This window comes from Paramisgurnus dabryanus, chromosome 17, assembly GCF_030506205.2.
Source record: "Paramisgurnus dabryanus chromosome 17, PD_genome_1.1, whole genome shotgun sequence".
NCBI lineage: Eukaryota > Metazoa > Chordata > Actinopteri > Cypriniformes > Cobitidae > Paramisgurnus > Paramisgurnus dabryanus.
Window position 1 is genome coordinate 28,894,367 of NC_133353.1, and position 27,334 is coordinate 28,921,700.

At 37.1% G+C, this 27,334-nt stretch overlaps 1 protein-coding gene across 1 annotated transcript; it reads right to left on the reverse strand.

Annotated features, from left to right (window-relative positions):
* LOC135778028 (uncharacterized) lies at positions 1-23,790 on the reverse strand. The gene is made up of 8 exons (XM_065288389.2): positions 23,700-23,790; positions 19,460-20,492; positions 15,192-15,338; positions 13,751-13,920; positions 9,346-9,514; positions 8,499-8,562; positions 8,149-8,248; positions 1-523 (listed from the first exon to the last, which is right to left on the reverse strand). Exons 1-8 carry the CDS (start codon positions 23,763-23,765, stop codon positions 485-487), a joined length of 1,788 nt encoding a protein of 595 aa, XP_065144461.2. The 5' UTR covers positions 23,766-23,790; the 3' UTR covers positions 1-484.
* Positions 23,791-27,334: the final 3,544 nt, after the last annotated feature.

The following is a 27,334-nucleotide window of genomic DNA, read 5'->3' on the forward strand; positions in this document are numbered from 1 at the left end:
TTTGAGGATAGCATTTACTGTGTTTTCATATAATATATGAACTTATACTGTTGCTGATCAGTTTACACTTTACATTTTGCATATTTATATCTGACACATCAAGTTCAGTTCATAAATCTCACGGCTAACAGGTTATCTAAACCAGGTTAGTTATAATATAGCATAATTTGCTAATTTAATCAATTCTCCACATTACTGTATCTTCTACAGTGTTCACCAGACAAAAAAATACAGAGTCCATCAATTTATCTTCCCTCAAAAATGTCTTTTACACTTTCAATTTCCACTGATGGACACAACAGGGTACGGAAACGCATAACACTCGGATTCATCTCATGTCCGGTAAAATGTGTTTTATATTTGGAACAATGCATCAGAAAACCATGCTCTGTTCTCAGAAGGGGGCTGCAAAGGTCTTGCTTGTCTTCAGTTCTTTGCCTCAGGCAAGGAGAGAGTAGGGGATATAAATCTTGCGAACACACTCTCAGTCACTGTGCCTTTGAAGAACCTGATCCAAAAGTTTCTGTGGAAAAAAGAAAAGGAAACTTTAAACTAAAGAACAACCAGCTAAGCAACCTCCATGTCAGACCATATGTCTGCTCAGGTCAAGTGGTGTAAAGATAATGTGTCATCTACAGATTACCCAGAAATCTCTTTGCCAGTCCCCCGGGGTGGCCATCTCTCCTGAGTGCAATGACAACCTGCTATCTGTCCTCAAACCACATCATGTTATCATGTATTTTTCCCGGTAGGAAGCATTCATTTTATTTTCTGCATGGGTCCCTGGCTACACAAGCTTTGGTTTTGGGTTCAGCGAGTGCATAACACACGTTCTAGTAGTGATAAGAAAATGATTTAGTTTTAGTTTTAATGTTTTGCTTAATAAGAAAATGTGATCATTAATAATAGTTTGGTTATATATTGAGCACACACCTTTAGTTTCAATTTAGTTTCAGCCTTTGCCAAATACCGAAAGTCAGATATCACTCTAAAAACAAACAGCGCTAAATAGCACTAAAAGTAGTTCACTGGCTTGTAATCATAGGGGAACCATTTTAAGTGCTATATAGCACCTATGTCCATATTGTGCTATTTAGAACCAAATCTGGTGCTATAGTGGTGCTATATCACCCCCAAATGGTTCTTCTTTTCTGGAATTCAAGTCTTTTGGCATAATTGTTGTGTAGTATTTGTTGCCGTGTTTTATGTAGTTTTCTTGTATTTTGTTATATGTCTACATTTTGTACAGCACTTTGCCCAACAGCTGTTGTTTTTAAACGTGCTTTATACATAAATATGACTGACTGACTGACATCATGGGTGCTTTATAGGTGCTATATATCACTAAAAATGGTTCCCATATGATTACGAGCTTTAAGTGCTATTTAGCAAATTTTTTTTGTGACATTGAAGTGCAGTTATATTTTGTCTTTACTGAAGAAAAAGTTTGTCCAAAAATGACATTGTAAAGTGTTACACACCCACACATAGACAAGTTATTCTTCAGGCGACAAACAAAGACTGATTCCAGAGTCTTTATGTTTGATATTAAATATCAACTGCAGAATAAGAAATGTACTCCAGTAAGTACTATTAGGAGTAAAGTTAACTTTTGTAATGCTAAACGTTTGTTATTTCGCCTCAAGTTTTTGCATAATTTTAATTATAAAAATATTTTGCATAATTTTCCTCTGCTAACATGTTTTCAGTAAAGCTGCTAGCAACAATAAACATTATACACTACAGTATAGAAATTAAAATGAACACAACTCTTTTGGCTGTCACATTTTGTGAATAGGTCTCTCTCTCTCTCTCTCTCTCTCTCTCTCTCTCTCTCTCTCTCTCTCTCTCTCTCTCTCTCTGGCATGCCTCTCTCTATCTTTGGCCTGACTTATCAGTCATTCATCACTGTTACACAAGGAGCTTCACTGGAGACAAAGTGTGGGATAAACAGCGAGCCTCACAAGATCTGACACCCGTTAAAACAACACACATAGACAACATATCTCTCTTTTACAATAGGACTCAAAAGCTCTTGTTTTAGACAACCAGGGAACAGCCTGTCAGTAAAGACATCTCGAATACCTACGAAAGCTGTCCTTTTCTGGAATTCAAGTCTTTAAACATCAAAACGGGAAAATTAATGTTGACACAACACGCCTGTGTGCCACGAGCATCCCAGAAGTATCAGAGCCACGTCTGTTACTGTGAAGAACAAAGGGAATTCATGAATAAATCACTGTGATGAGTAAAATGTATCTAGATATCAAAAAGTGGTTTGATATGCAGGACTCATATGAAGAATTGTGCTGCCCTCTGCAGGAAGAACAAGAAAGTGCAGTCAAATGTGCTTTCATGCAGTAGACTTGAAAAGATGTAGTGACATAAAGATATTAAGACATATAAGACATATAATTAGTAAAATAAAGTGGATTATAAAACTAAATAACTTTATTAACTTTCATGTTAAGCCTTTCTGCAGATCATTTGCTAAGGCATTACTTCAAAAACATTTAGCATTTTCTAAGGTATTCAGCCCCTCACACATATTGTTGTCTCTATAGAAAGACTAAAAGTGTAATTTTATAAAAAAAAATATTGCATGGGAGACTAAATAACCACTACAGCACTTTTCTAAATAACTAATACCTCAAGAAAAAAGGTTTTGCAAAAATCATGATGAATGAATTTGTTGGAGTGCCAAGTGGATTTCTGTCTGCTTCTTTCCCACCAAGAAGTTTTATTTGTGAATAGATAAAAAAATCTAGCTTCAATAATACAGGATTCCTTTATAATTACTAGAATCATACAGACATTCTTATAAAATATGTAACAGATTATGAAATGGCGAAAGCAACATTTAACAAAGTTGTGTCCCAAAGAACATTTTGTTATATACAAAATGTGTTAATTCATCAATATTCGATTTGATTTGATTTTATTATAAGGGATTTTCCTTACGGGCGTCTCTGGACCCAATGTGCTGTCATCAAGAACTTATAAATATTTAATAGCTTCTAATGTGGAAAAAAAACTAGCTGAACATATTTTATGTTTTTTTTTTTTTTTTTGCAGAACTACCAACCAAATTTTTTTTCTGTTGGTCACATCTTACGGTATCTCGCCCAGGGCAAGTGCGTCAGCACTGCTGCCAGTGCTTCCTAAAAAACAAACAAAATAAAAACAGGTGCATGATGCTTCTACGTAATGGCTCTGTCTCATATGATCTTTTCTTGTAGAACTGTTTTGTGCAGACTCTCAGCATGAATCCACCTTGTGAGCCTCGATATCGCTTGACACCCCAGCATGAAGGAGAAAAGTTCACCAAGGTGAGATCAGGCAGTCTGGCACCACACAGCACCTGCTGTTTGTAACCAGGGGGAAGTTTTTCTCAGACCAGCACACGTTTTATCTCCGCTGGTACATTTGGGTTGACAGTTCTGGCAGAACGCATTACGAGAGAAAAGCCTCAGGTGTGTTTGTACTTGCGGGGGTCATTAAAGGTCACTCTAGAGGTCATTTAGAGATGGCTATCAACTGGTGAGTCACAGCCAAAAAATTTAAGTGGGTCTGTTCTAGTATGGTCACAGAAAAGTAAGGAAAGCAGCGCATAATAAAAATAACATGATGTAAAGCATGTAAAAAAAATGATAAAATTGTAATCAACAAAATAGTTTCTTTTTCCATTTAGTCTACACAAGGTGCCCTAAAAGGTGCATTGCAGAAGAAACATGTTTGTTTTTAGAAAAAAAAATATTTTATAATCTAAAAAGGTTTTTTGGATCTTAAAGGTTCTTTATGGAACCATTCAGTCACAAATGGTTCTTCTATGGCATTGTAAAGCACATTTTGACCCTGGACCACCAAATCATAACATGGGTATATTTGTAGCGATAGCCAAACATATATTGTATGGGTCGAAAAAAAATTTTTAAAGACAAAAATCACTAGGATATTAATGATCATGTTCCATGAAGATATTTTGTACATTTCCTATAAATAAATAAATAAATAAATATATATATATATATATATATATATATATATATATATATATATATATATAAACACACACATAAAAAAAAAATGATTAGCAGTAATATGTGCCAGATCTCGGCTAAATACTGTTCTGTCCCAAGTAACCATAAAACAAAGTTTATTTATTCAGCTTTCAGATGATGTATAAATCTCTATAAAAAAATGGACCCTTATGAATAGTTTTGAGACACGTTTATATTTAAAAAAGGTAAGTTATATTAATATTTTTGCTTATTGCCAGACCTACAGTATGTAAGTTTTGATAATAATCATAATACATTTTAGTCATTGAATCTGGGTCACCGTTTGTGGTCCAATGTAACATCTAAAGCAAAACCAGTTAAAGGGGACATTTCCCAAGACTTTTTAAGATGTAAAATAAATCTTTGTTGTCCCCAGAGTACATATGTGAAATTCTAGCTCAAAATACGATATAGACAATTTATTAAGTCATGTCAAAATTGCCACTTTGTAGGTGTGAGCAAAAATCTTTTTGTAATATCTTTTTGGGTGTGTTCCTTTAAATGCAAATGAGCTGATCTCTGCTGATCTCTGCTGTAAATAGCAGTGTCATGGTTGGATAGCGCCAATAAGGACCCCTTATGACATCACAAGTAGAGCCTAATTTCAATAACCTATTTTTTCACATGCTTGCAGAGAAAGGTTTACCAAAACTAATTTACTGGGTTTATTTTTGTCCATTTTCTAGGTTAAGAGAAGCACCGGGGACCAAATTATAGCATTTAAAGGACAAGTTCTGTATTTTAGACTTAAAGCCCTGTTTTCAGATTGTTTATGGTCAAATAGAATGGTTTTGACTGAAATTTCGACATTTTCGCGTGTTTGTGTTTCAACTCAGACCTCTACAATGGGTTTAATGGTGCACTGGAACAATCCTTCCTAAAATGCATTAAACTTTCGTTTACAAAGACGTGAAACTCACCGAGTGGTCAGGGGTGTTCACTGATATGCTCACACAAAAATCGCTGCAAAAGATGCTTTCCAACAGCTGTTTTAGCATTCGTTGTTAACTTGTGGACCTATTTTCCCAAACGCCTCACACCCGTACATTCTTCCGCTTAGAGCTTGAATAATAGAAACTCCAGCCCAGGTGGTGGCGCTAATCCGCCATTGCCAATTGCAAGAATAGAAACAAAGTTCCCGGCGCGGAGTAATACCGTACCTCACAGGACGTCTAATACAGTCAATGGAGTTGGTAAAAACTACGATAAAACCTGTTGGAATGCGTCTTTTGGAGCGATTTTTGTGTGAGCATACCAGTGAACACCCCTGACCACTCCGTGAGTTTCACGTCTTTGTAAACGAAAGTTTAATGCATTTTAGGAAGAATTGTTCCAGTGCACCATTAAACCCATTGTAGAGGTCTGAGCTGAAACACAAACACGCGAAAATTCTCAGGGCAGCCGAAAATGTCGAAATTTCAGTCAAAACCATTCTATTTGACCATAAACAATCTGAAAACAGGGCTTTAAGTCTAAAATACCGAACTTGTCCTTTAAACATGGAAAAAGTCACATTTTCATGCCATGGCTCCTTTAAGTACCACTTCAGTAACATAAACACATCAGCACAAATCAAAACTGTAATTAAAACTCACATTAAACTATATTTCTGTCATCATATCAGGCACTTGAAATAAATTTTAATTTCGGTTAGACCCTAAAGGTAAAAAGCCCCTATCGTTTTTGAGTGCTTCAGCTGAGGAGAACCGAGTCTTTCTAAAGTTTCAATCTGTTCTGCACCAGCTGCCTTTCCAATGTTCACCCAAGTATTTCAGTACTCCACTTTTAATGGCCTCTACAATCGCTGGACAATCAACAGCTGTGCCCTTTACCGAGTTTAATCAAGCTTACAGGACAAAAGGGTTTCCAGCTTCAACCTTATCCTCCCACATGCCCTGTAATGCAAAACTGGCCAAATTTGGATTTGATCAAACTGTCTCTGGACATTGCACGAAACTAACTAGTCTGTCAGCAATGAAACACACACGTTTTGATTAAACCACAATGGTGGATATGCCGCAACCTGTTGCATTGCCGGCTAATTTACATTCAATAAACAGAAAGCAAAAAATGTATACATTTGCATAGGCCTACTTCAATTGTCATGACTATATAGTAACCTTCTTCTATACACTTATTAGTGTAGCTGTAGCTCAATTTATAATGCATTGCACTAGCTGTGCAAGTAATAGGTTCAATTCCAAAAGAACACACATATTGATAAAATGTACTGCAGTGGCGGCCAGTGACTTGTTTTTTCGAGGGCGCTTGATGCGAAGTTCATCACAACATGTATGTAGCCCGTCATGTGTGTGGTTCCTTTTTTCAAAATATGTGTTCTGCACATCAAGAGATCATGTGTGCATCACGTGCTTTGTCAAAATAAGTGCCTGCTGCAGATGCGTCTAAAGGGTTTAAGATAAAAGAGACGCTCGCGTTTGCCAGATACTCGCATAATCTCATGCGTAATCAGAGTTTACTGTTAAGGGAGTGTCTTGCGTGTATTTTGTGAACGTGAGCGTCTCTTTTATCATAAACGGTTTTGACACGTGTGCAGCAGACACTTATTTTGACAAAACACGTGATGCACATGGTTCACATGACGCACACATATTTTGAAAATGCAGCAACACACATGGCACTCCGAACACATATTTTGAATTAATAATAATAATAATAATAATTCATTACATTTATATAGCGCTTTGCAGCACTCAAAGCGCTTTACATATGAAAGGGGGATTCTCCTCAACCACCACCAATAAGCCCCTCAGATGAGCAGTCATGAGCCGCCACTGCTGTATACTTTGCGCTGTAAGTCACTTTGAATAAAATCGTCTGTCAAATGCATAAATGATAATAAAATAATGCTTTTTTTGGAAAATAGAACAGATATTTAAATTTACCAAATATACAGAATAGTAGTAAGACAGCAATGCTGAAAAAACAGAATACCAGCCAGAGGCATCATGCCCATTCAAAATGAGGGGGCATTTTCCCCCTCGTTTTTTTTAGCCAAATGGATTTTGCATGCAAACTCAAAATCAAAGAAGCGTCCATTAATCTGTTACTTGTCTTTTAATTTGTTTAATATGCAAAATATTATTAATTCTGTGCTGCATCCTTGTCACTTTCAGATATTTTTGCCATTTTTATCGTGTTACATTACTTTATTCTGGCGGCAGGCGGTGCAGTCAGCGCAGTCGCAGACGTCATTAGCGTCTGAGCGCGCTCACGAGCTCTTTGCTGTTTCTGCTGCTTTGTGCTATCTGAGGAATTAAAACGTGTAAGAAACGCTTACAACATTTCCAAACCCAAGTACAGTAATGTGCAGTTAACCTTCTCTGTGTAGAAAATGTATGGTTTAAAATGTAACAGTCTCGCCGTTATATTATTTCTAGATTGGTACAACGCCAAAGTTCGCCAGAGTTCACGGGGACGCGGAATCACACATGCTTGAGGTAAAATTTAATGCAAAAATCCGTTCCTCATATATTAATTTATTTAGAAATATTTTTTAATCATTATTTAACATTAAACTCAATGACGTGGCTATAGCTTATGTAATTTTCGTTGTTTATATACTTTATGGATTTAAAATTACATTAATTTTATAGAATAATGGAGTTGTTGTGCAAAATACATTAATGACACAATTAAACAAGTCATTAACAAAACGTAAATAAACAAAACATGCAGTTTCAGATGTAAATATGATGCCATTATGTCAGTATTTCGATTAAATAGTATTTGATATGTAAGTTAGTCAACACTTTTATTTTGGAGGTTTTTGGATGAAGGCAGGGGCGCTCAGATTGTTAGAAATGTAAGTCCCAAAAGACTGAAAGCTTTATAATAATATTATTTGGTTTGATGTCTGTGTATGCACAAATTTCTGTGAGCTGTGCACACTGTGCCCCCTTAAAAAATTGGTGCACGAACCCCCTGATACCAGCAGGTGCTGGTATGTTTGTGACCACCAACTAAACCAGCATGACCAGCATAGACCAGCATGGGAATTGTGCTGGTCTATGCTGGTTTGTCCAGCAGGGATTGTCATAGGAACAAACAATCATATAAATTTGACCTTTTTGAAGACCTCCACCCTCAGTCTGTTGGTTTGTGACATCAGTCTCTTCTTCTCATCTTCCTTCTTCTTGGTCACTTCAGGTAGTTTTTTATAGATTCTGAAAGCACAGATCGAACATCAAGTCACATGCTATTCACACAAAGAAGGAAACTGCTATGTGTCATTTTTAACAGTTATATTTCATCTGATCTGGATTTTTATTCCAGTAGAAAGATATCGTAAAACACTGTCTTTATCAAATGGGGGTCATATTGTGATTCTGTGCTGATAAGCGTAGCTGTCTGATCCGGATCATGTGCAATAGTGTGTGCATGTGTGTGTGTTTAAGTGTGTATGTGAAAACTAACCGTCTGGATCTCCATTGCATCTCTTTGCCTGAGATGGCTCTGTCCCTGGGTTTGAAAAGGTTATCTACAAAACACATATAGCAGAAGAAGAATAACGAATGGAAAGGTCATTACAGAGCTTAATATCTAATTTCGTCTTTTGTCTTCAGTTGCATTTTTTTTTAAGATAAAAAGATAAAACATTAGCTAAGGCGTCATCGACCTGCATGCTTTGCTTTATGTGTTTAAATTCTAAAACACTCTTTTAACTGATGTATTTAAGCTTATTGATTAATAGGCTTGCATTAATAAGAACATTTTCACATTTTCTTTTTAAATAGCAATTGTAAAATCTCAACGGGCCAATAGGGGGCATAAGTCAGCTGCACTGACACCAGAATAGCTCATTTACTTTTTAAGATGCATCGTTCATCCTCATCAGAAATGAAATGAAATATGCAGAGATCTTGACTGTATCTGTTAGCTTTCTGTATGTCTGTCCCACCTCAAGTTTTGTTCTGATATTCCTGAAGTTTTAATGCACCAAATGTTTCACTGCAGCACTCTGGTATGTATTAGGCACTTTACTCTCTCTCTTTCTCAGTGACTGCATCAATAATGTACCTTGCTGCAGTGTGTTTGCCCTGAAACTGCGTGGTTGCTTTACAACAATCCCAAGACAATGACTCTGTGTCTATCGTGGACATGCATTTTGCAGCAATTTGTCGCATTGACATCACATTAGTGGTTCATACTTACTCTGAGTACCTGATTTGGGTAGCAATAGCCTATAGTAGCTGCAATACTGTGACTGCATTGCTGCAGAAGCAAATCTGTACTACAGCTACTTGAACTGCAAGTATCTTACCACTAAGTGGGTGTGGCTTGGTGCAGTTGGGCCTAAAGTTAGCCGTCTCCACGGCCATTGAAAATTCAGCTGTATTTAAGCTCCGCCTCTGTCTGGCCCTCTGTTCCAACCGTCGCAACCGATTCTGAGATCGAGAGATGAAATCTGGACGAAACAGCTCAAGAGCCTCCTAAAGTACATACATTCAGATATGAATGCAAGGTTTGCACAATACCTTGCACAATAGTGACAAAAGGAAATAATGTTCAGACATGCATCAGTAAAATCCAAGACAGTAGTTCTCAACTGGATTTGGTTTTTGGAACCAAAAAAATTAATTGAAGTGTAAAATTGAAAAACTAAAACTTGTTAAAGGTGCCAAAGAATGCATTAAAATAATATCTTAAATTGTTCTCTGGTATATACATGTGGTTTATTAGGTGCAAAAATTATCCAGAGATGGTTTTACATGTCTGTTTACAACCCTAGGATTTGCCTTTCGAAATAAGTGGTCTATTATTACCTTATTTGAAAGGGTCATGAATAATGATGTTGAGCTCTGCTCTGATTGGCTGTTTCTCAGAGCAGTTCAGTTCAGTAGCTCTGTGTGTGTGCAAACAGACCTTATGTTTGAGCCTTTATCAGACAAAGATACGGAATTTGAAGATTAATAAATTGTTTATAGATTGTTAATGGACATTTCTGAGGGTTACTGTAAGTTTGTGTTTATTTCAGTATGGACCTGCAAAACGTAACTGTAACGTCAATAGAAGAACTTAAGCCAAACGCTAGCATATAGCATTAACTACCCACTGAGCAAAGCGTCTTAAAAAGACGTCATTTCGACGTCCCATGAGGAGCCAGAATGAAAGTTTTTATGACGTCTTTTTATGACCTGTTCTGAACATCCAAGATTGATGTCAAGGGGACCTCCACGCAAAGTAAACTATTTAAAATGTGGCCATTTTAGACATTATATGTGTATATATAATCTTTATATATGAATAAATGTAAAAAAATATTGCTTATAGATAATTCCCAAATATACAAGTTCCACCTTAACTGTCTGCGTCTGCAATCTTGCTCTCTCTCTCTCTCTCTCTCTCTCTCTCTCTCTCTCTCTCTTTCTCTCTCTCACTCTCTCTCTCTATCATTCAATAATTTAAGTGAAGTGAGGTGAACTTCACTCTCCCTCCCACACTTGCTCTCGCTGGATAATTGTTACATGTACATTCTCTAAAGCAATGTCATCACCATTACAAAAAGTTGTTTTAACAAAGCATTGTTTTGAAGTAGGACCATACTGGCTAGACTAACCAAATTCACTCTATTTTTTGTCATTTCTACCTGCTCGTTTTTGAGAATTTACAAGATTCTGATGTTTTATTGAACATGTTTTGTCACCATCATGGTGATCAGTGTTTCCTTTAGTTGGGTAGTTTGACTCTTTGTTTTTATATTGTAGTGTGTGTGCATGATGATGGTGTGTTTAAACACATTATTATTGCACTAAGTGTTTGTTAGCAATGCAACTTACTTGTGGCTCCACATTAATTACATTGATGGTCAGAAGTGATAATATAATATAACTGAACTAACAACACAGATAAAACGTCATAAATTTTGTTTAAAAGTAAACTACGGTCTAATTTTTGATTGGAGCTGCAATAAACCTACTTCGGGGCATACTGCTGCCTACTGTAACTGAAAATGAAATCTCATGGCTGTAATCAAAAATGTAAAGTCTAAAATTTTTTGACACAGATGCAGATATCAAGAATCAGCTCATGAATCGCAACAATGGTGAGTTTTCTACATGTTGCAATGCATTGCACCAACATTATAAAACTCATCATGAGTCCAGAGATTGTCACCACTGTTGTGATTCATGGGCTGATTCTTGATGTCTGCATATGTGACAATGAAATCTGGACTTTTAATTGTATATAAGCGCTTCCCAGTGGTGGTATGAACCTAAATAATAAGTTGGATGTGACACCTCAAATCAACAGAGAATTGAGACAATACTACATGGTTTACAAAATTAATTTACAGACTTTACATATGTGGTATTACTCTTGGTATACTTTCAATGAAGTTGTAAGATCCACATGTGAGTTTTGTTTATAACAAATTTTCTTTGCAACAAATAACATGCTTTAGCAAACACTCATATGAAGAGTCAAACTACCCAACTAAAGGAATCACTGATCGTCATTATGGTGACAAAACATTTTCAATAAACCGTCAGCATATACGTCTCTGTTTATTAAAGAGAGAGAGAGAGAGAGAGAGAGAGAGAGAGAGAGAGAGAGAGAGAGAGAGAGAGAGAGCATTTAAGGTGGAACTTTATCTATGAGCAGTGCTATGTTTTTGAACACTAATCTTTGAATAAAGATTACATTATTTTATCAGCTTAACAAAATTTTTCTACAAAAATACACGTGATGTTTATGTTTTTTGACTCAGAACTCATAGACCACATTTGTATAAAATGTTTTTTAATTGATTTCCCGAACCCCTTTTGGACGTCTACCTGACGTCCAAGAGGGGTCATAGTCAGACGTCCAGATACTGTACCAGATCTGCACGTTGTATAGACATACAGATAAGGGCCTGGACCAACCGACCTAATATAGACATGATCTGCACGTCGAGCGGACGTCTCATGTTTGGTGGGTAGCATATAGCGCTAACTCAGCAGTCACAACTTTGTTCTTAGAATTGTAACAACATTGTTATTAATTAAATGTGTAATTTAATGTTGGGGCATACATCACAACTGTAACGTCACAGGCAATGTTATGTTGAGATTTGCCTGGTTTCTAACGGTCTTTTGCATGCACAAGGTTTACATTAGGAGGAAATAATAGCATTTGAGGATCACGATATGTCATCCATACAGCCAAAAAATATATTTTAAAATATAATTCAAAATATACAAAAAAGAAACAAAAATATACAAATGGCCAAAAAATATATTTGCTGAAATATGTTTACAAAAAACGCTGATATGTTTTTTGGCCATTTTTTGTATAGACGGTTTCATCGGACGCACGTGATACACGTCTGGATCCGAACCTTACTTCCGGTTTCGTTTTTTTAATGGTCTGACTAGTTACTAAACTGATCTCTCGAACAAATGCCTCGTCGAAAATAACAAATGTTTTGGTTTCCTAGGTAATCTATGTGTTGTTTTTTGCTTGTTATATAAATAAACTACGTTTAAAGAACTTTGTTGTTATTTATTCTAAGCGGCGTTTACCGGAAGTTACGTGCGGACCGCGACAGCCGCTTGTTTATGTTGTTACTGCTGAAACGGTCTATATTGTAAAATATATTTAAAAAATTTAATTTTAAAGCATTAAAATATATATTTAGCCCTCCATATATTTAAATACAAGATAATAATATTTATTATTAATTATATATACATTATATTCACATCACATTGTAAGAAAAACTTTATTTTACGAACCTGTAAATATAACCGTTTTAAAAAGGTTAAAATTAAAAATATTTTCAACTTCAAAAATATACTTTATAAAATATACTTCTATTTAGCATATATTTAAAATATATTTAGGCCAAATTTTTTTTTTGCCAATTGGGATCTAAAATTAGCAATATATTTGCTTGCCCTTGAAATACATTTTGTAATATATATGCCTAGATATATGAAGGTTAAAACTAAATATATTTCCAAATGCAAGAATATATTAAACTAAGCATAACATTCTACAAAATGTATTTAGCATATATTTTAACTATATTTTGGCCAGAGAAATGTATTTGCTGTATGGGATGTACAGAACTCTTATTGTTCATCAATGCCTTTACAGTTTTCCACCTTAACACTACTTTGTAGTAACTGTAAGCTCTACAAAATGAAGAAATTATACACAGACGCAGTAAGAACATTGGCATTTATATGTAATAAATACATTTGACATTTTATTTCAATAGCTAATAATTTACTACCCCCACCCAAAAAATGCTGTAATTCTGTTCTGCATTTATAAATGTAAAAACTAATTGAAGTTTTTGCATCTTTGCATTGCATTATTCATAGTAAGCTACTGAGGATGAGGGCGTTTCAGTTGTCCAAATTGGCCTCTGCCAACCTTGCCAGGTTTCTGTTAGAAAGTGACGGATGAAATCGACCCAAAATAAAGCCTTTAACATTAACAACAAGAGATCGGAAGCCATTTCTTCTTTTCAACAGATTATAAGCCTATTTATTTTCTAACTACACAATTATATGGTTAGTTGAATTTTGTTATTTATATTTACCATTGTTTATTCCCTTGTGCAACATCCCTGTGTTGCGAACCACCAGCTGAGAACCACTGTCTTATAGATGATTAATGTTATAATAATCTTTACTATTAAGGGCTATATGGTTATTGAGAATATAAAAGCATACCCTTAAGCTAAGTGACCGAAGTTTAGTGTCGTACTGGTCAGGCCTGGACGCACAGGTGCAATTAATCAGATGAGGAGAGACCGACCACTCAATACCCCTCCTGACTTTCTCAGCAGTGTGGGAAACTGTTTGGACCTGACGGGGGACCGTTACATGCACCTTTGGGCCCCCTGTATGGATAAATAATGACACTGGCTGCCTCAGCATGCACACTTGCTGCTACCCACTTTGGGGCAGTTTCCTAGACAGGGTTTAGATTAATTTAAAACTAGGCCTTAGTTATATGAGGAGATATGAAACAATATTGGTGTGCATTTTGAGACAAAACAATGGCACTGATATAGCCTACATTAAGATACGTCAGTGCATGGTGTTTTTAAATTGAAGCAGCTTAAACATCCATTTTAGTATGGGATAGAGGCAGACACTTCTTGAGTATTTTAAGTAAATTTTCCAAGCATCTGTGCTTTATCAGAGTGTTTGTCTTGGGAAAAAATGTACTTTACTAAAAAATGTTCACTACATTCTAAAGCATAGAATCATACTGTGTATTCCTTTTATATTGCATATTAAAATTTATTTAATCCCTAATTACATTAAAATGGTGTACTTTTACTAAGTACAAAAGTACTTTTTACTTAAGTTAAAGTAAAAAAAAAACTAGATGTTTAATGTACTTAAATATTAAATATAAACAAAAAACTTGAAATTATGAAATCTAGTGGAGTAAAAATTATGATAATATGCTTTGGAATTTTCCAAAGAAAAACACTGATAAAATAAGAATACTTAAAAATGACTTTTATGTAGAAAGTAAAATGCTTAAGTAGTGTCCGCCTCTGGTCTGGGACTAAAATAAGCCTTGTCGGGGGAAAACGCCCCTTTTAAAGGAGACATTTTACAATATATTTTTAAAATGTCAAATAAATCTTTGGTGTCCCCAGAGTACGTATGTGAAGTTCCAAATAGATCATTTATTATAGCATGTTAAAATGTGGCCATTTCGCCACAATATGGCTGTTTTTTTCCTTTTAAATGCAAATGAGCTAATATCCGCAATAAATTGGCAGTGGCGTTTTTGGATAGTGCAGATTAAGGGGCGGCCCCAATTTCAATGACCTGTTTCTTCACATTTGCAGAGAATGGTTTACCAAAACTAGTTACTAAGTTGTGCTTTTGCACTTTTTCTAGGTTGATAGAGGCACTGGGGACCCAATTATAGCACTTAAACATGGAAAAAGGCAGATTTCCTTGATATGTCCGCTTTGACACTGAGTGTGCATTTTACTTCTGTGATAAGTTGGTCAAGATTGTGAGTTGGAATGGGTTGGTCTGGATGCTAGGTTATGGATGTTCATCTGCTGAGGTTTAAGGATTAAGAAAATAAGATACTGTTAAAGAAAAGTTGATTTTAATTTCAGCTTTTTACTCTTATACTTACAAATTTGTTTGCTCAAAGTCTTTGCTTCTGGAGACTGTAAGTCAGGATCAGTTATTGTATTTCTGTGTCCTAGATGTTCCACACTGACAGCAGATGAAATTGTTTTGAATATTGCAGGGGAGTCCAGCATCTTACTCAAAACAGGCTCTAAAATCAAAGCAAGTTATTCCTTAGAAAAATAGGGTAATCCAAGCCGTTTTGTTGTAGAAATATCCATATTAAAAACTTTATAAACGAAAATAACTAGCTTCCGATAACACCGCTATCTTAGACTCCTCTGTATTCAGGAGAGGGTATCAGCGTAGTGTACGCACTTTTATTATTGACATATGACAAATTGGGATGGCGAGGGCACAGAGCAGCAGCAGAGAAACCTCCCTAAACTGTGTACACTCTCTTCTTGAAAGCGGACGCGACCAAGATGGCGGCATTACCAGAAGCTAGTTATTTTCGTTTATAAAGTTTTAAATATGGATCTATTTCTACAACAACACTGTGCGGATTACCCTCAGAAGGCCTTTGAATATCATCGTGGAGCCGTTTGAATTTATTTTGTGAAGGATGGATGCACATTTTTTGGACTTGTAGTAGTGGACCCCATAACTTTACATTTGATTAACTGAAATATCTAAACATTTTCTAAAATAACTGAAAATGTGTTTGTCTGAGAAATGATGGACATATACATCTCGAACGACTTGTGGGTGAGTAAATCATGGGTTTAATATTATTTTTGGCCGAACTATCCCTTAAGGAGACGTACATAAACACAGGGCATTGCAAAGCGCAGTAAAGGTACAGTATATAAATCAGGCTCGTGCATTCAGTAAGAGCCCTCTGGGGCCTCACTGCAATGGTACCTGGTATAAGTTTACTAGCGCCCAGTAATGCTGCTGTGCCATCACATGGCTCATATAACACATGCAGATCAGTGTACTGCAGATGAGAGGATGATATTCTGCGACTCGTCATGGGGAAATTTGTTTAGCTGTGAATTTGCACTGAGAGCCAGAATGGGGAGCAAGAAACTGATAGACTTTAGGTGCAAGGTAATGTGGAGTCAATGATGCATCATCTCAGATATAAGAAGATTGAAACTCGTCCTATTTTCTTTATAATAGGTCTCTCTCGCTCCCCTGCTCTCTCTCTCTCTCTCTCTCTCTCTCTCTCTTCCTTTTTAAAAAAAAAAATCTGTGTCTGTTAGACTGTGCGTCTAGTGTTCTAGGAGTCTGATCTTGAATGGTGTGCACAAGAACAGATACAAGGCCATACAAGGTCCACGGTGTCCAGCCCTTCAGTCACGCCACAAACTGTTTTCGTAAAAACAGGTAAAACAGAGAGTACAATTAGAGAGTAGTACGCTATGTTTTGCAGTTGTGCTCTAAAATCTCCAAATGTTGACTTAAAGGGATAGTTCACCCAAAAATTTTAATTATGTCATCATTTACTCACCCTTATGTTGATACAAACCTGTATTAATTTCTTTGTTGAACACAAAGGAAGATATTTTGAGCAATGTTTGTAAGCAAACCATTTTTTTTGAGGACCATTGACTTCCATAATAGTATATTTCCTACTATGGAAGTCATTGGTGCTTCTGTTTGTTGCTTTATTACAAATATCTTTCTTTATGCATAAAATAAAATACAGTTTTTTGTAATTATCAAGCTTTATATTATGCAAAGGTGACTTGCAAGGGCAAACCAATCAAATGGTCTGCCTTAAACCCGGGATTAAGGTACATTCAATATAAGCAAATTTGTCGCTGTGTCATAAACAAAGGAGTACCGTCCACTCCAGTAACTGACGAGAGTCGGATGACGTGAACTCCACTGCTTCCTTATCATTGGTAGTCGTTCTCGAAATTCACTCATAATTTGCATGAATTTAAACATTTCTCAACTTTGTTGCGCGACTGGACAATGGTCACTGTCGCTCATGTCGCCGGAAGTCGCCAAGCTTTCATGGAAATCAATGATATCACGACGCTCTGCTACGGCTAGTCGTTGATAGTCTGAATGCAGCTTTACACTGCAGAATTTTTGCCATTATATAAAATCATCACCTTTTCCCACTGTGCGACATGGATCGTTTAAACTTGTATACGACAAGCATGTAGACTGTACGATGATGACACCTATTGAATAGTAGGCTGTGACGGCGCCAAAACACGTTAGCTCAACGTCATCAGCATGTGCTAGTGGTAAACACTGTGTGTTGATCTTGCTCACAAAAACGGAAAAACAGCTGTCTTTGAACTTCTCTCACTGTACGGTATAAGAACACTGATTTATGTTGGCCTCCCAGTTTGGTTTTAGCTGGTTTTGCTGGTGAAGCACGCAGGTATAGCTGGACTTAGCTGGTCAGGCTGGAAGACCACCTTAAACCTACTGCCACCTTAAACCAGCTAAAATCAGCTACAAGCTTATGCTGGTCTTAGCTGGAATTTTCTGTAGGATCACAGAAATCGTGACGATTGCTTCAAGATGACAATCTTTCGTCTGGGACAGCCAAAAATCGTGCGGTGTATCCCAAGCTTAGTCGTACAGCATGACATACACTCTAAAAACAAATGGTGCTAAATAGCACTAAAAGTGGTTCACTGAAAGTGGCTCGTAATCATAGGGGAACCATTTTAAGTGCTATATAGCACCTATGTAGCACCTGTGTAAAAACCCTATTGTGCTATGTAGAACCATAGCTGGTGCTATAGTGGTGCTTTATAGGTGCTATATAGCACTAAAATAGGGTGACCATACGTGCCATTCTTCCAGGACGCATCCCGTCCAGGATTTTGTGTTCGTCTTCCGGAAGTCGTATTTGTCGACCGCATACGTCATAGAGGATTATTATTATTATTACAGCAAAGAAACCGTTACATTTTAAGGTAAGAATGAAACTACGATTGTATATCTTATGTTTTTAACTGATTGGTGTATGCGGTCAACAAATACGACTTCCGGAAGACGCACTGAAATCCTGGACGGGATGCGTCCGGGAAGAATGGCACGTATGGTCACCCTAACTAAAAGTGGTTCCCCCTTGATTACGAGCTTTTAATGCTATTAAGCACAATTTTTTTTAGAGTGTACTATGCAATAGTTATACAAAGAAATACAACACAAACATACTTTTCAAGCAAACAGGTTTACGACAAAAAAGCTTGTCGGTTTTAAACAAATATCGTGTTGAGAAAAGACACAAACTGACAATAAAACGTGTCTATAAAATTGATGTAGTTGTCAAAAATGCCAACAGGTAATCTATCTATGGTATGCAAATGACTTCACATACTCACTAAAAAACGTTATTTGATTTCAGATGCTAGTCGGTTTGATTTTGTTAAATGATGCGATAAAATCCATTTGAAATACATTTCTAACTTTGGTGACTAAAGTGCCCATGTGCCTTTGAGGCCCACTGCATTTCAACATAACATCAAAGCGTCAGTAATGCATTCAGAAGGAGCTGTCTGGAACAAAATAAAATTTCTCATTTACGAAACAACATTTTGCCAGAGGTTGCTGAAACGCATTCAAGCGCTGTTTGCCTATAAACACACTTGCAGTGTTTTGTTTTCCAGCATCAAGCCATTGCAGACCTTTCAGCTCGAGACCCCTGGCAGTTTAAGGGCCACAGGCCCTATTGCCTTATACCATAATCCATCCTTGGCTGTGCATACTAAAGAATAGCAGAATATACTAATGACACTGATCCTCTATTCTGCTTTTATTTTTTTAAGACTCTCACTGTTAAAAATCCTAAATCCTACCTTGGAGCTAACTTCCAAATAACAGATTTCCTTCCTTTTGTAGATATCCATTCATGCACCGACTATTACAGTTTATCAGTCCATCTATGCCAGATTAAACTTGCTCTGCCATTTTTTGCCAGTGGACCTTTTTTATGCCAACATCTGATTGACCCACTTAGGTGGTAAATGCCAATGCAATGTTCTACAAAAGTAAACTGTTCCAATCTTTCTTGTTCTGAGCCTTTTTATACTCTTTTTTTTTGGACAGCTCATTCCCATTCTTTAAAGGATCCTGAAGGGAGGCCGACTCATTAACAATGCATAAGCCACCAATCAGAAGGTGTCCGGCTTGAGTGTGAAACCGCAGAGGCTAAGATATCATGCCGTGTGTCCAGAATAGGCAAAGTTATGTAGCAGAAATTATATAGAATAAATGACAGTACGAGAGAGAGAGTGAGAAAGGATGGAGAGCGAATTTGCATGATATTAAGGAGCAGGTAGGTGATATAGGTACCTGAATGCTTGCTGAATGCCTGTATGGCTCTTAGATTGCTCTGCGGAGGCCCTAAGACATCATTAGCCTTTCCATTCACTCTGAAGGAAGCAGAAGATGAGTGGCACCTTGTTCTGAATGTCAATGATGTTAAAGTGGAATACTGCGTGTTGGAGATAGAACTCGTATTATTCCTTAAGGCACTACTGGTGGGAGCATCCATCGGGTGCCGGGGCAGCTTTTCTTTTCCATCAACGCCAATGCCTGATATGTCCCAGTCACTATAGGACCTTTTAGGTTGAATTATTATCCTAGATCTTTTAAGAGTCCGATTAGAAGATCTTCTTCCGAGGGAAATGGAGAGAGTGGATCTATGCAAAGTCCCACTGTATTTTTGAAGCTGTCCAAGAGGGATTGAGAGGGATTTGTCCAAGTACACAGTAGATCTGGACAGCTGGGATGGGTGAACGTAAATGTGGGCGCAGGAGCGGAAGAGTCTATCAGAAGTCTTTGAGGATGATGAAGAGTCTGTCTGATCCACTGGCCATCCGCCTGGTGAAGCTTGGAAACGTATGATGTTATTAGTGGAATGCTGTTCTGTGCGTTCATTTACCGTCACCACTATTGCCTTGCGTTTAGGAGGAGTCACAGTGACACAATCACTGGTTTTATTTTTACTGTTGGTCATGACTAAAGGGCGATGGCTACTGCCAGGCAGGTTTACAGGGCTAATTCTTGAGCTTGAGTAAGCCAGTCGACTCCTGTTAGGTGACAAACTCCGGGCGGAAATGGTGATGGAAGAAAAACTGGAATGTAATGTGGGGGTGCTTAGGCAATTGAGTGCTTCAGGGACACTGCGTGTCCGGCTCAGGAATAAACCAGGTCTAGGTGTGACGGCTTGTGATCTCCATGGTTCGTCATTATATAATGTCAAATTAGATATAGAGGGAGATGTTCTCCTTTCTCTCGATGCAACCTCCCATCTAGATCTTGGATTCCTCCAAGGTGCCGTTGCATTTTGCTGCAGGTACCAGTGATGCTCATTGTCCACTGCCTGTAAATGTGACCAGAGATTTCATCTTTAACAAATGCTTAAACTTTTCACTTAAAACATATACTACAAACAATAAAGCTATGGGTAATATTTGAAAGTATTTTGATATAGTCGAAAAACAAACAGAAAATGTCCATATAATAGAAATCTAAAGTGACAAACCACCTCTAAAGTGCTCTGTTTGAATCAGAAATATTTGTGGTTCCTTTTGAATATAATATTTATCCACAGGCTAAGGGGCAGTTTATACAACCTTATATTTACTAAAACGGAAAAACGTAATTTGTTCTCTGGCAATTCATTTACACGACAACAGTATTTTGAGCAAAGGGCAACCTTCTGATCTCTCTGAAGCCCATAAAACATTGATGGGCAGCTAAAGGCAGCAAAAATTCCCATAGACCCCCATGTTAAAATGCCCACTTTACAACAGAAAATAATATGTTTTCAGCCTCGTACAAAAAGTGTTTTTGGTCTGTATAGCTAATTTTGCCCTTCATGACAACTGTGAGGGGGTGAATATTTTGTAACTCATCCGTTTAAATATTTAGCCTTAAAGTTTTGCATAATAAAGGGCGTGGCCACTTGAGTGATGGGGGAACTGCCACTGCTATCTCTAGAGTCGAGCTAGGCGGGCGTGGTTTTCAGCAACCAGTCACCTCAGCTTCACCCATGTCCCGCCTCTTTACCCATTTGCAATTATCCACGAGTGATGCGCGGTGACGTGGGGCAAAGATGGCGACGGCAGGCACCACCTACTATTGGCTTTAAAAAAGTTCCTCACAAACATATGGGTGACGTCACGGACACTACGTCCATAGATATAAAGGCTAGATGTCTTACGGCGGAGTCTCTAACGGTGCATTCACACAGGGCGTAAGCTTTAACGCCTAACGGCTTGTCTGAAGCGTGGCCAACAGCCAATCACAGGGGCCGCAGCACATGCTCCGGTCTTCCATAAACGTAATTGGCTGGCTCTGCCTAGGTTATTTGCATAAGGCAGTCTGATTGGCAGACGCTCGCGTTGCCGCTTGAAAAGACGGATCCACAATTCAGTTCGCCAACGCTTGACGTCACCCATTAAAAGTGAATGGGAAGCGTCAACGCTTACGCCCCATGTGAATGCGCCGTAACGGCATCACCTGGCGGCCATCTTACCTCAGACAGCTCGCTCACGCGTAGCATTGAGTTTAATGGTGCAGGTACTTTTAAATGACCATAACTTGATACATTTTTTACCGATATTCAAACGTTTTTTTTTTTACCAACGTTATTAATGTGGGTATAATTCTGGATGCTTTAACATGTTTCATGAATTTTTTATTTATTTTTAGTATAAGTATGCAGTGTCATAGGAACATCTTTGATGTTTATAACAAACCAAACAGTTTAAAAATCGGTAAAAAATTAAGCAAGTTATGGTCATTTAAAACTACCTGCCTCATTAAAACTTAATGCTACGAGTGAGCGAGCGCCCTGTGGTAAGATGGCTGCCAAAATGCGGACGTTCGACTCAATTGGCCAGCAGCGAGGACGAGACATCTAGCCTTTATATATATCTATGACTATTTCCATATTTTTTACAGTTTATGGTTTGGGGGCCTGAAAATGAAATGTTGGATTAAAATGTGTTCCAATGTTGTCTCTGTGTACAGTAAACGACAAAAAAGCAAAATCGTAAAAACTGGGATGCCATTGTACAGTAACCCACCCCTACTCGCACCCCCCTCTGATGAGACTTGAACCAGGGACCGGTCTGGCATGGGAGTCTGGCGCTCCCACAAGGAGGATAAAAGGTCGTGACCCCTATCGTCTGTTGCTAGAGCACCTCTTGAGTTCGGTAGTGAGGTTTACTGCACAGCTCTCACTCGCTAGCTGTCCTCCGTTACATTATGCGCATGTGTGTTATCCATACTGTATACAGTATGTGACATTGCCAACTACTGGCTGGCCTGGCATGTATAATACATCTTTTTAAGTTGTTTACATGAATCCTTTTTAACAATGTTATTGTCTGCAAGCAAAAAAAAATTGAAAACAATTGTGTAGTTATGCAGCTGTTTGCCAGTAACTTAATCTATATTTAAATTTATGTTCCTGGCAACAGTTTGTTCAAAGTTAAATGACCATTAAACAGTCTTTGTCTTTACAGAATAAAACTTTAAAATAACACCCTCAAGCAAAGCATTCTGGGAACCAGAAATCCTCATTAACCTTTTTCTGTTTTTCTCCTTCAGATTTTGGTTTCCAGAATACTTTGCATGAGGCTGTGATTTTTATTTTATTCTGTAAAGATAAATACTTGTTAATGTTTAATGTTTATTTTACTTTAAACAAACTGTTGCTAGTAAATAACATACATTTAAATCTACAGTAAGTTACTGGCAAACAGCTGACAGTAGTAGTGTAATATGTACAGAAATTTTAACAGGTTGCAAAAGTGCTGGGGCAAAAGGAAATGTATGTATATATTTATTTATTTATTAATAGCATGGTGAGAGCAGGTTGATCTATACACACATTGGGGGTCAATTTGGCATTAAAATCATGTTTTTTGACCGGTTGTTATACATAAATATTTATGTATTCACAATATCTCCATTAGGATGTTTATTATTTAAAAGCTTGCATGTTTGTTTTGCCAATTCCCAGTTATTCTCATAAAAAAAGTCTTAAGTGAACACATCAAACATACAGTGTAAAAACAAACCCTGATTAAACAAAAACTTGTGTCTTGTGTTGCATTAAAATAAAGCAGAAATCCTCAGTAAAGGCGTTCGAAACAGAAATCCTAAGTAAGAGAGTAAACAGATGTGTCTGGGACATTATTATTAATTTACCCAGCTGGCATCTTAATTCCATTTCCAACGCATCGCTGCTGATTTACGTGAAAGGCCAAACAGTATGACAGTAACTGCTGTTTGCGCTTACAGCAGCCTATCTGCATGTTTATTATAACTAGCAGAAATTGAGCACACACCACGAAACAATACTTGTTTACCGATTCTTTCACTATTGTATTCTAAAACTCCAGACGGAAATAATGAGCAATTCCAAATGATTTAACATGAAGTTAACAAAGCAAAAAAATATATGTAATATATTTTAATATATGCTTATAAAATGCACTTTCATGTGCGAACAATGAATTAGCAGAATTATCCCAAATTTCTACAATTACACAAACATTGTTTACAGGATTCTTACCTCAAAAATATTAGGTGAGGACTGATAAGGACATCTCCAACCTTTGAGCCGCTGGTTTGAATGCATGTCTCTTACATTTCCAGCTGTTGGAAAAGCAAATACTAAAGGGTCAACCATGTTATTAAAGTACATACTTTAAAACAAGTTAGCCTAAAGTGCGATGTCCATGTACCATACTATGCAAACACGAGACAAACTTTAAAACACCATCTGGCACGTCACAGCACGATATCTCTGACACACACACACACACAGGCTTTTCTTTCCCAGTAATGGGACCAACTCCCAGCTGCTCACCTTAAATTCAATTATTCATAAGTGGACATTATTATCCTCTAACCACGCCACTTTTACTCTGTTTAGACACGTGTCCTAAACTTGTTACTCCAGTTTGGTTCATAGCTTGTTGCTATTACAGATTTAGCTTACATCACTAAATTCTGAAATGTTTCAACGAATACCACATTTCTCTTATTGTGTTCAAACTGTGGTTGCCATAACACCTGTCATTATTGAATTATTCAGCAGCGAAACACTGGACATCCAGTTTTACAGATCTGGTGCCAAAACAGACCTCAGTGTGTATTTGTAAAATTGTGGGTGTTATTCCAAATGTCGTAGTTAGTTGTAAATTACTTTTAAAGACTCAAACCATCCTTCAGCGGGGCAAATATGTGTGTGTGATGATTGAGGTCATGCACTTTAAACAAAGACCAATGCAAACCACACTACTATGCAAACCACGCTTCTGTATGCTGAATATTCCATTAATTTTCCCACCCAGCTACTGAAACAAAACTCATTATTTACAGTTTTTCTGAATTGCTAAAACAAATTTTTTGAAACCATCACTCATTTTCTCAAAACCTTAAACACAAATCCCAATTTTACAGTTTTTCTGAATTGCTAAAACACATTATTTGAAACCATCACTCATTTTCTCAAAACCTTAAACACAAATCCCAATTTTAACAAAATTCACAGAACCCCTGACTCTTCTAGCAAAATCAAACAATTTCTTCAAAACCATTTCACTTGTACTCAAAATCAAACTAAGCTTTCAAATCATACACACATAAGTCTATAATATAAAACACTTCAAGCCAGGGGCGTTGCTAGACATAAAGCTCTACTGGGGCACAGGCCCCCCATTTTTTGCTGACTTTTTTTGAAAGCCTGCTGTGCAAGAAGTGTGCAACACTTCTATATAATGTCCTTAATTGCTTAAAGTGTGTGTTGCAGGTTCTTTTTTTTACGAATTTGTGCAACTTGCTTGTGTGTAATAACCATTTAAAGTGTTATCCATTGTATTTTATGTTGTTGGGTATCACAAAACCCGAAAAAGTATGAAAAAGTACAGCGGTTTGCAATGATTCTCCTTTCCCCCACAACGCACTGTATGACGTCACGCTGGGGAGAGAATTTACCAAAGCCGCATTGAGAGCATTGAGAATGACTTTAGAAAGACGAGTAAAGTACAGTTCTGATAGCGCAGATTATAGATAAATAGATAGATAGACAGACAGACAGACAGACAGACAGACAGACAGACAGACAGATGGATAGGCTAGTATAGAGAGATAGGCAGACAGCCAGATAGCATCACGTTAGCATATCTTCGTGTAGAAAGTAAACAAACAATTAACATACTCGTGCATGCTGGCTTGAGGGGGTCCATGATCTTGCCTGAAATGGGTGTAACTTTATGCGATCTTCAGCACAAACGGTTTTGGCAGCATGTCTCTAATCCAGGAAGGTGAGTGAGGCACGTCACATCTGTTCGCGGGGACCAGCGACCCAAACGCACTCACTTTCTTACAGCCAGTAGCGGAATGGCAATCGAGAGAGTCGGGACTTTCCCGGTTGGTCGATCTGATAATAGTTATACGTTTCGAGTTAACAACACCGTCTGGCGGCGTGATGGGCGCCGGTTCCCGCAGCCCGCTGGTCAAATTGCAGCCTCTCTGCTCAACAAAGTATATGAAAGTGCTCAACCTGTTCGGCAGGTCCAAACATGTACAGGATTTATAAAAATACGGTGATCAATGAGCAGTTCCTCCTCAAATGGCATAGTCTGTCGTGATGAAAAAAGCCGCCGAACGCCTGTTTATTACAGTATGTATGCGGTCGGATCCGAGTGTGCTGCAGCTGCTGACTGCTGCGTATAAAATGATTGTGTGATTCGTTATAATCGCATAAACAATATAACAAAGCATCCTTTTATTTCACAAAACAATATATTTGAGATATTATTTGATAGACTAGTAAGTGTGGATTAAGGATGTTTAAAAATCTCTAGCCTGGTGGTCAGGACATGAATGGATCAAATCAGCAGATTTGCGAAGTTTTATTTATCTCCAAATATATCATAAATACAGTTTTTCTGAATTGCTAAAACACATTTTTTGAAACCATCACTCATTTTCTCAAAACCTTAAACACAAATCCCAATTTTAAACAAAATTCACAGAACCCCTGACTCTTCTAGCAAAATCAAACAATTGCTTCAAAACCATTTCACCTGAACTCAAAATCAAACCAAGCTTTCAAATCATACACACATAAGGCTATAATATAAAACACTACAAGCATCCATTAGACACTACCTTAAAAAATGGAAAACACAACATCCAGGAGATCTGCTTACAGAAAAAGACATGTTTATTGTACATAACAACACACTTGACAAATACTGTTAAAAATCTCTATTACTGTAATCACAAGTTTAGTTAAGTGAATATAGTGAATACTTTACTGTAAGTACTGTAAGTAATTGTAAGTTTTCAATATTACTGTAAGCAGCACTTGTATTTTGTAAAAAGTCAGCAATCCAACTGCAAATTTTGCCAATTGCATCGTCTCTGGTGTCCTTTTCTATACTCTTCATCTGACTCTCAGACTGTTTCCAATTCACACAATTGGTAAAAAATACCATTAGATAAAAGTGTGTAGAATTTCGAGTTGTTGTGTTTACTCGATGATAACGGTGTTTTAGTTGTGTTCAACTTTTGCCTGCCTGTGTTTAGCATTTATAAAACAAGTGCATTGCAGTGTGAAATGTGTGTTTTAGTGAGAAGTTTGTGTTTAGAGTTTTGCAAAAAGAGTGCATGATTTGACAAATGGGTTTAGGCCACTATGAATTTGGTTCAGAGATTGGGGTTTAGTGTTTTAGCAATTCAGAAAAACTGTAATAATTAGCATGGTATCTTTGCAGTATAACACATTATATATTTCCTACGATGTATATATGATTTCCAAATTGTATACGCAAGTATTAAACAGCAATAAATGTCTCATCTATCTCTATGGCTCTGGCTGAGGCTTTCTCCACTTCTCCCCAGCGTGACGTCAACGCAGAATTGCGTAAAAAAACCGTTAATACCAAAAACGTAAAAAAAGTGTTCTTTAAGACCATTTTTGAGACATTTTAAAAATTATACACATATCTTGAGTGATTTATGTACCCATTAATCGACAGTGGTGGTTAACCTGCAACACGCCCTTTAACCCATTATTCTACAGTGCAACAGTTACTGCAAAAGATACATACAACTGTAATCTTCATCATACCTAACATTATTAACATGTTTGGAGGCATAAATAATTACAGCAGAGAAATATTTTGTACATTATAC

What these genes read in the sequence shown, in the direction of transcription:
- LOC135778028 (XM_065288389.2), bottom strand. Translation starts at nt 23,765, where the DNA reads ATGCATTCAAACCAGCGGCTCAAAGGTTGGAGATGTCCTTATCAGTCC. An exon ending in ATGCAATGGAGATCCAGACG is followed by an intron (nt 8,249 to 8,498) that starts GTTAGTTTTCAC and finishes CTGTGCTTTCAG; the next exon opens with AATCTATAAAAAACTACCTG. An exon ending in GGGTGGAGGTCTTCAAAAAG is followed by an intron (nt 524 to 8,148) that starts GTCAAATTTATA and finishes TTTTTTCCACAG; the next exon opens with AAACTTTTGGATCAGGTTCT.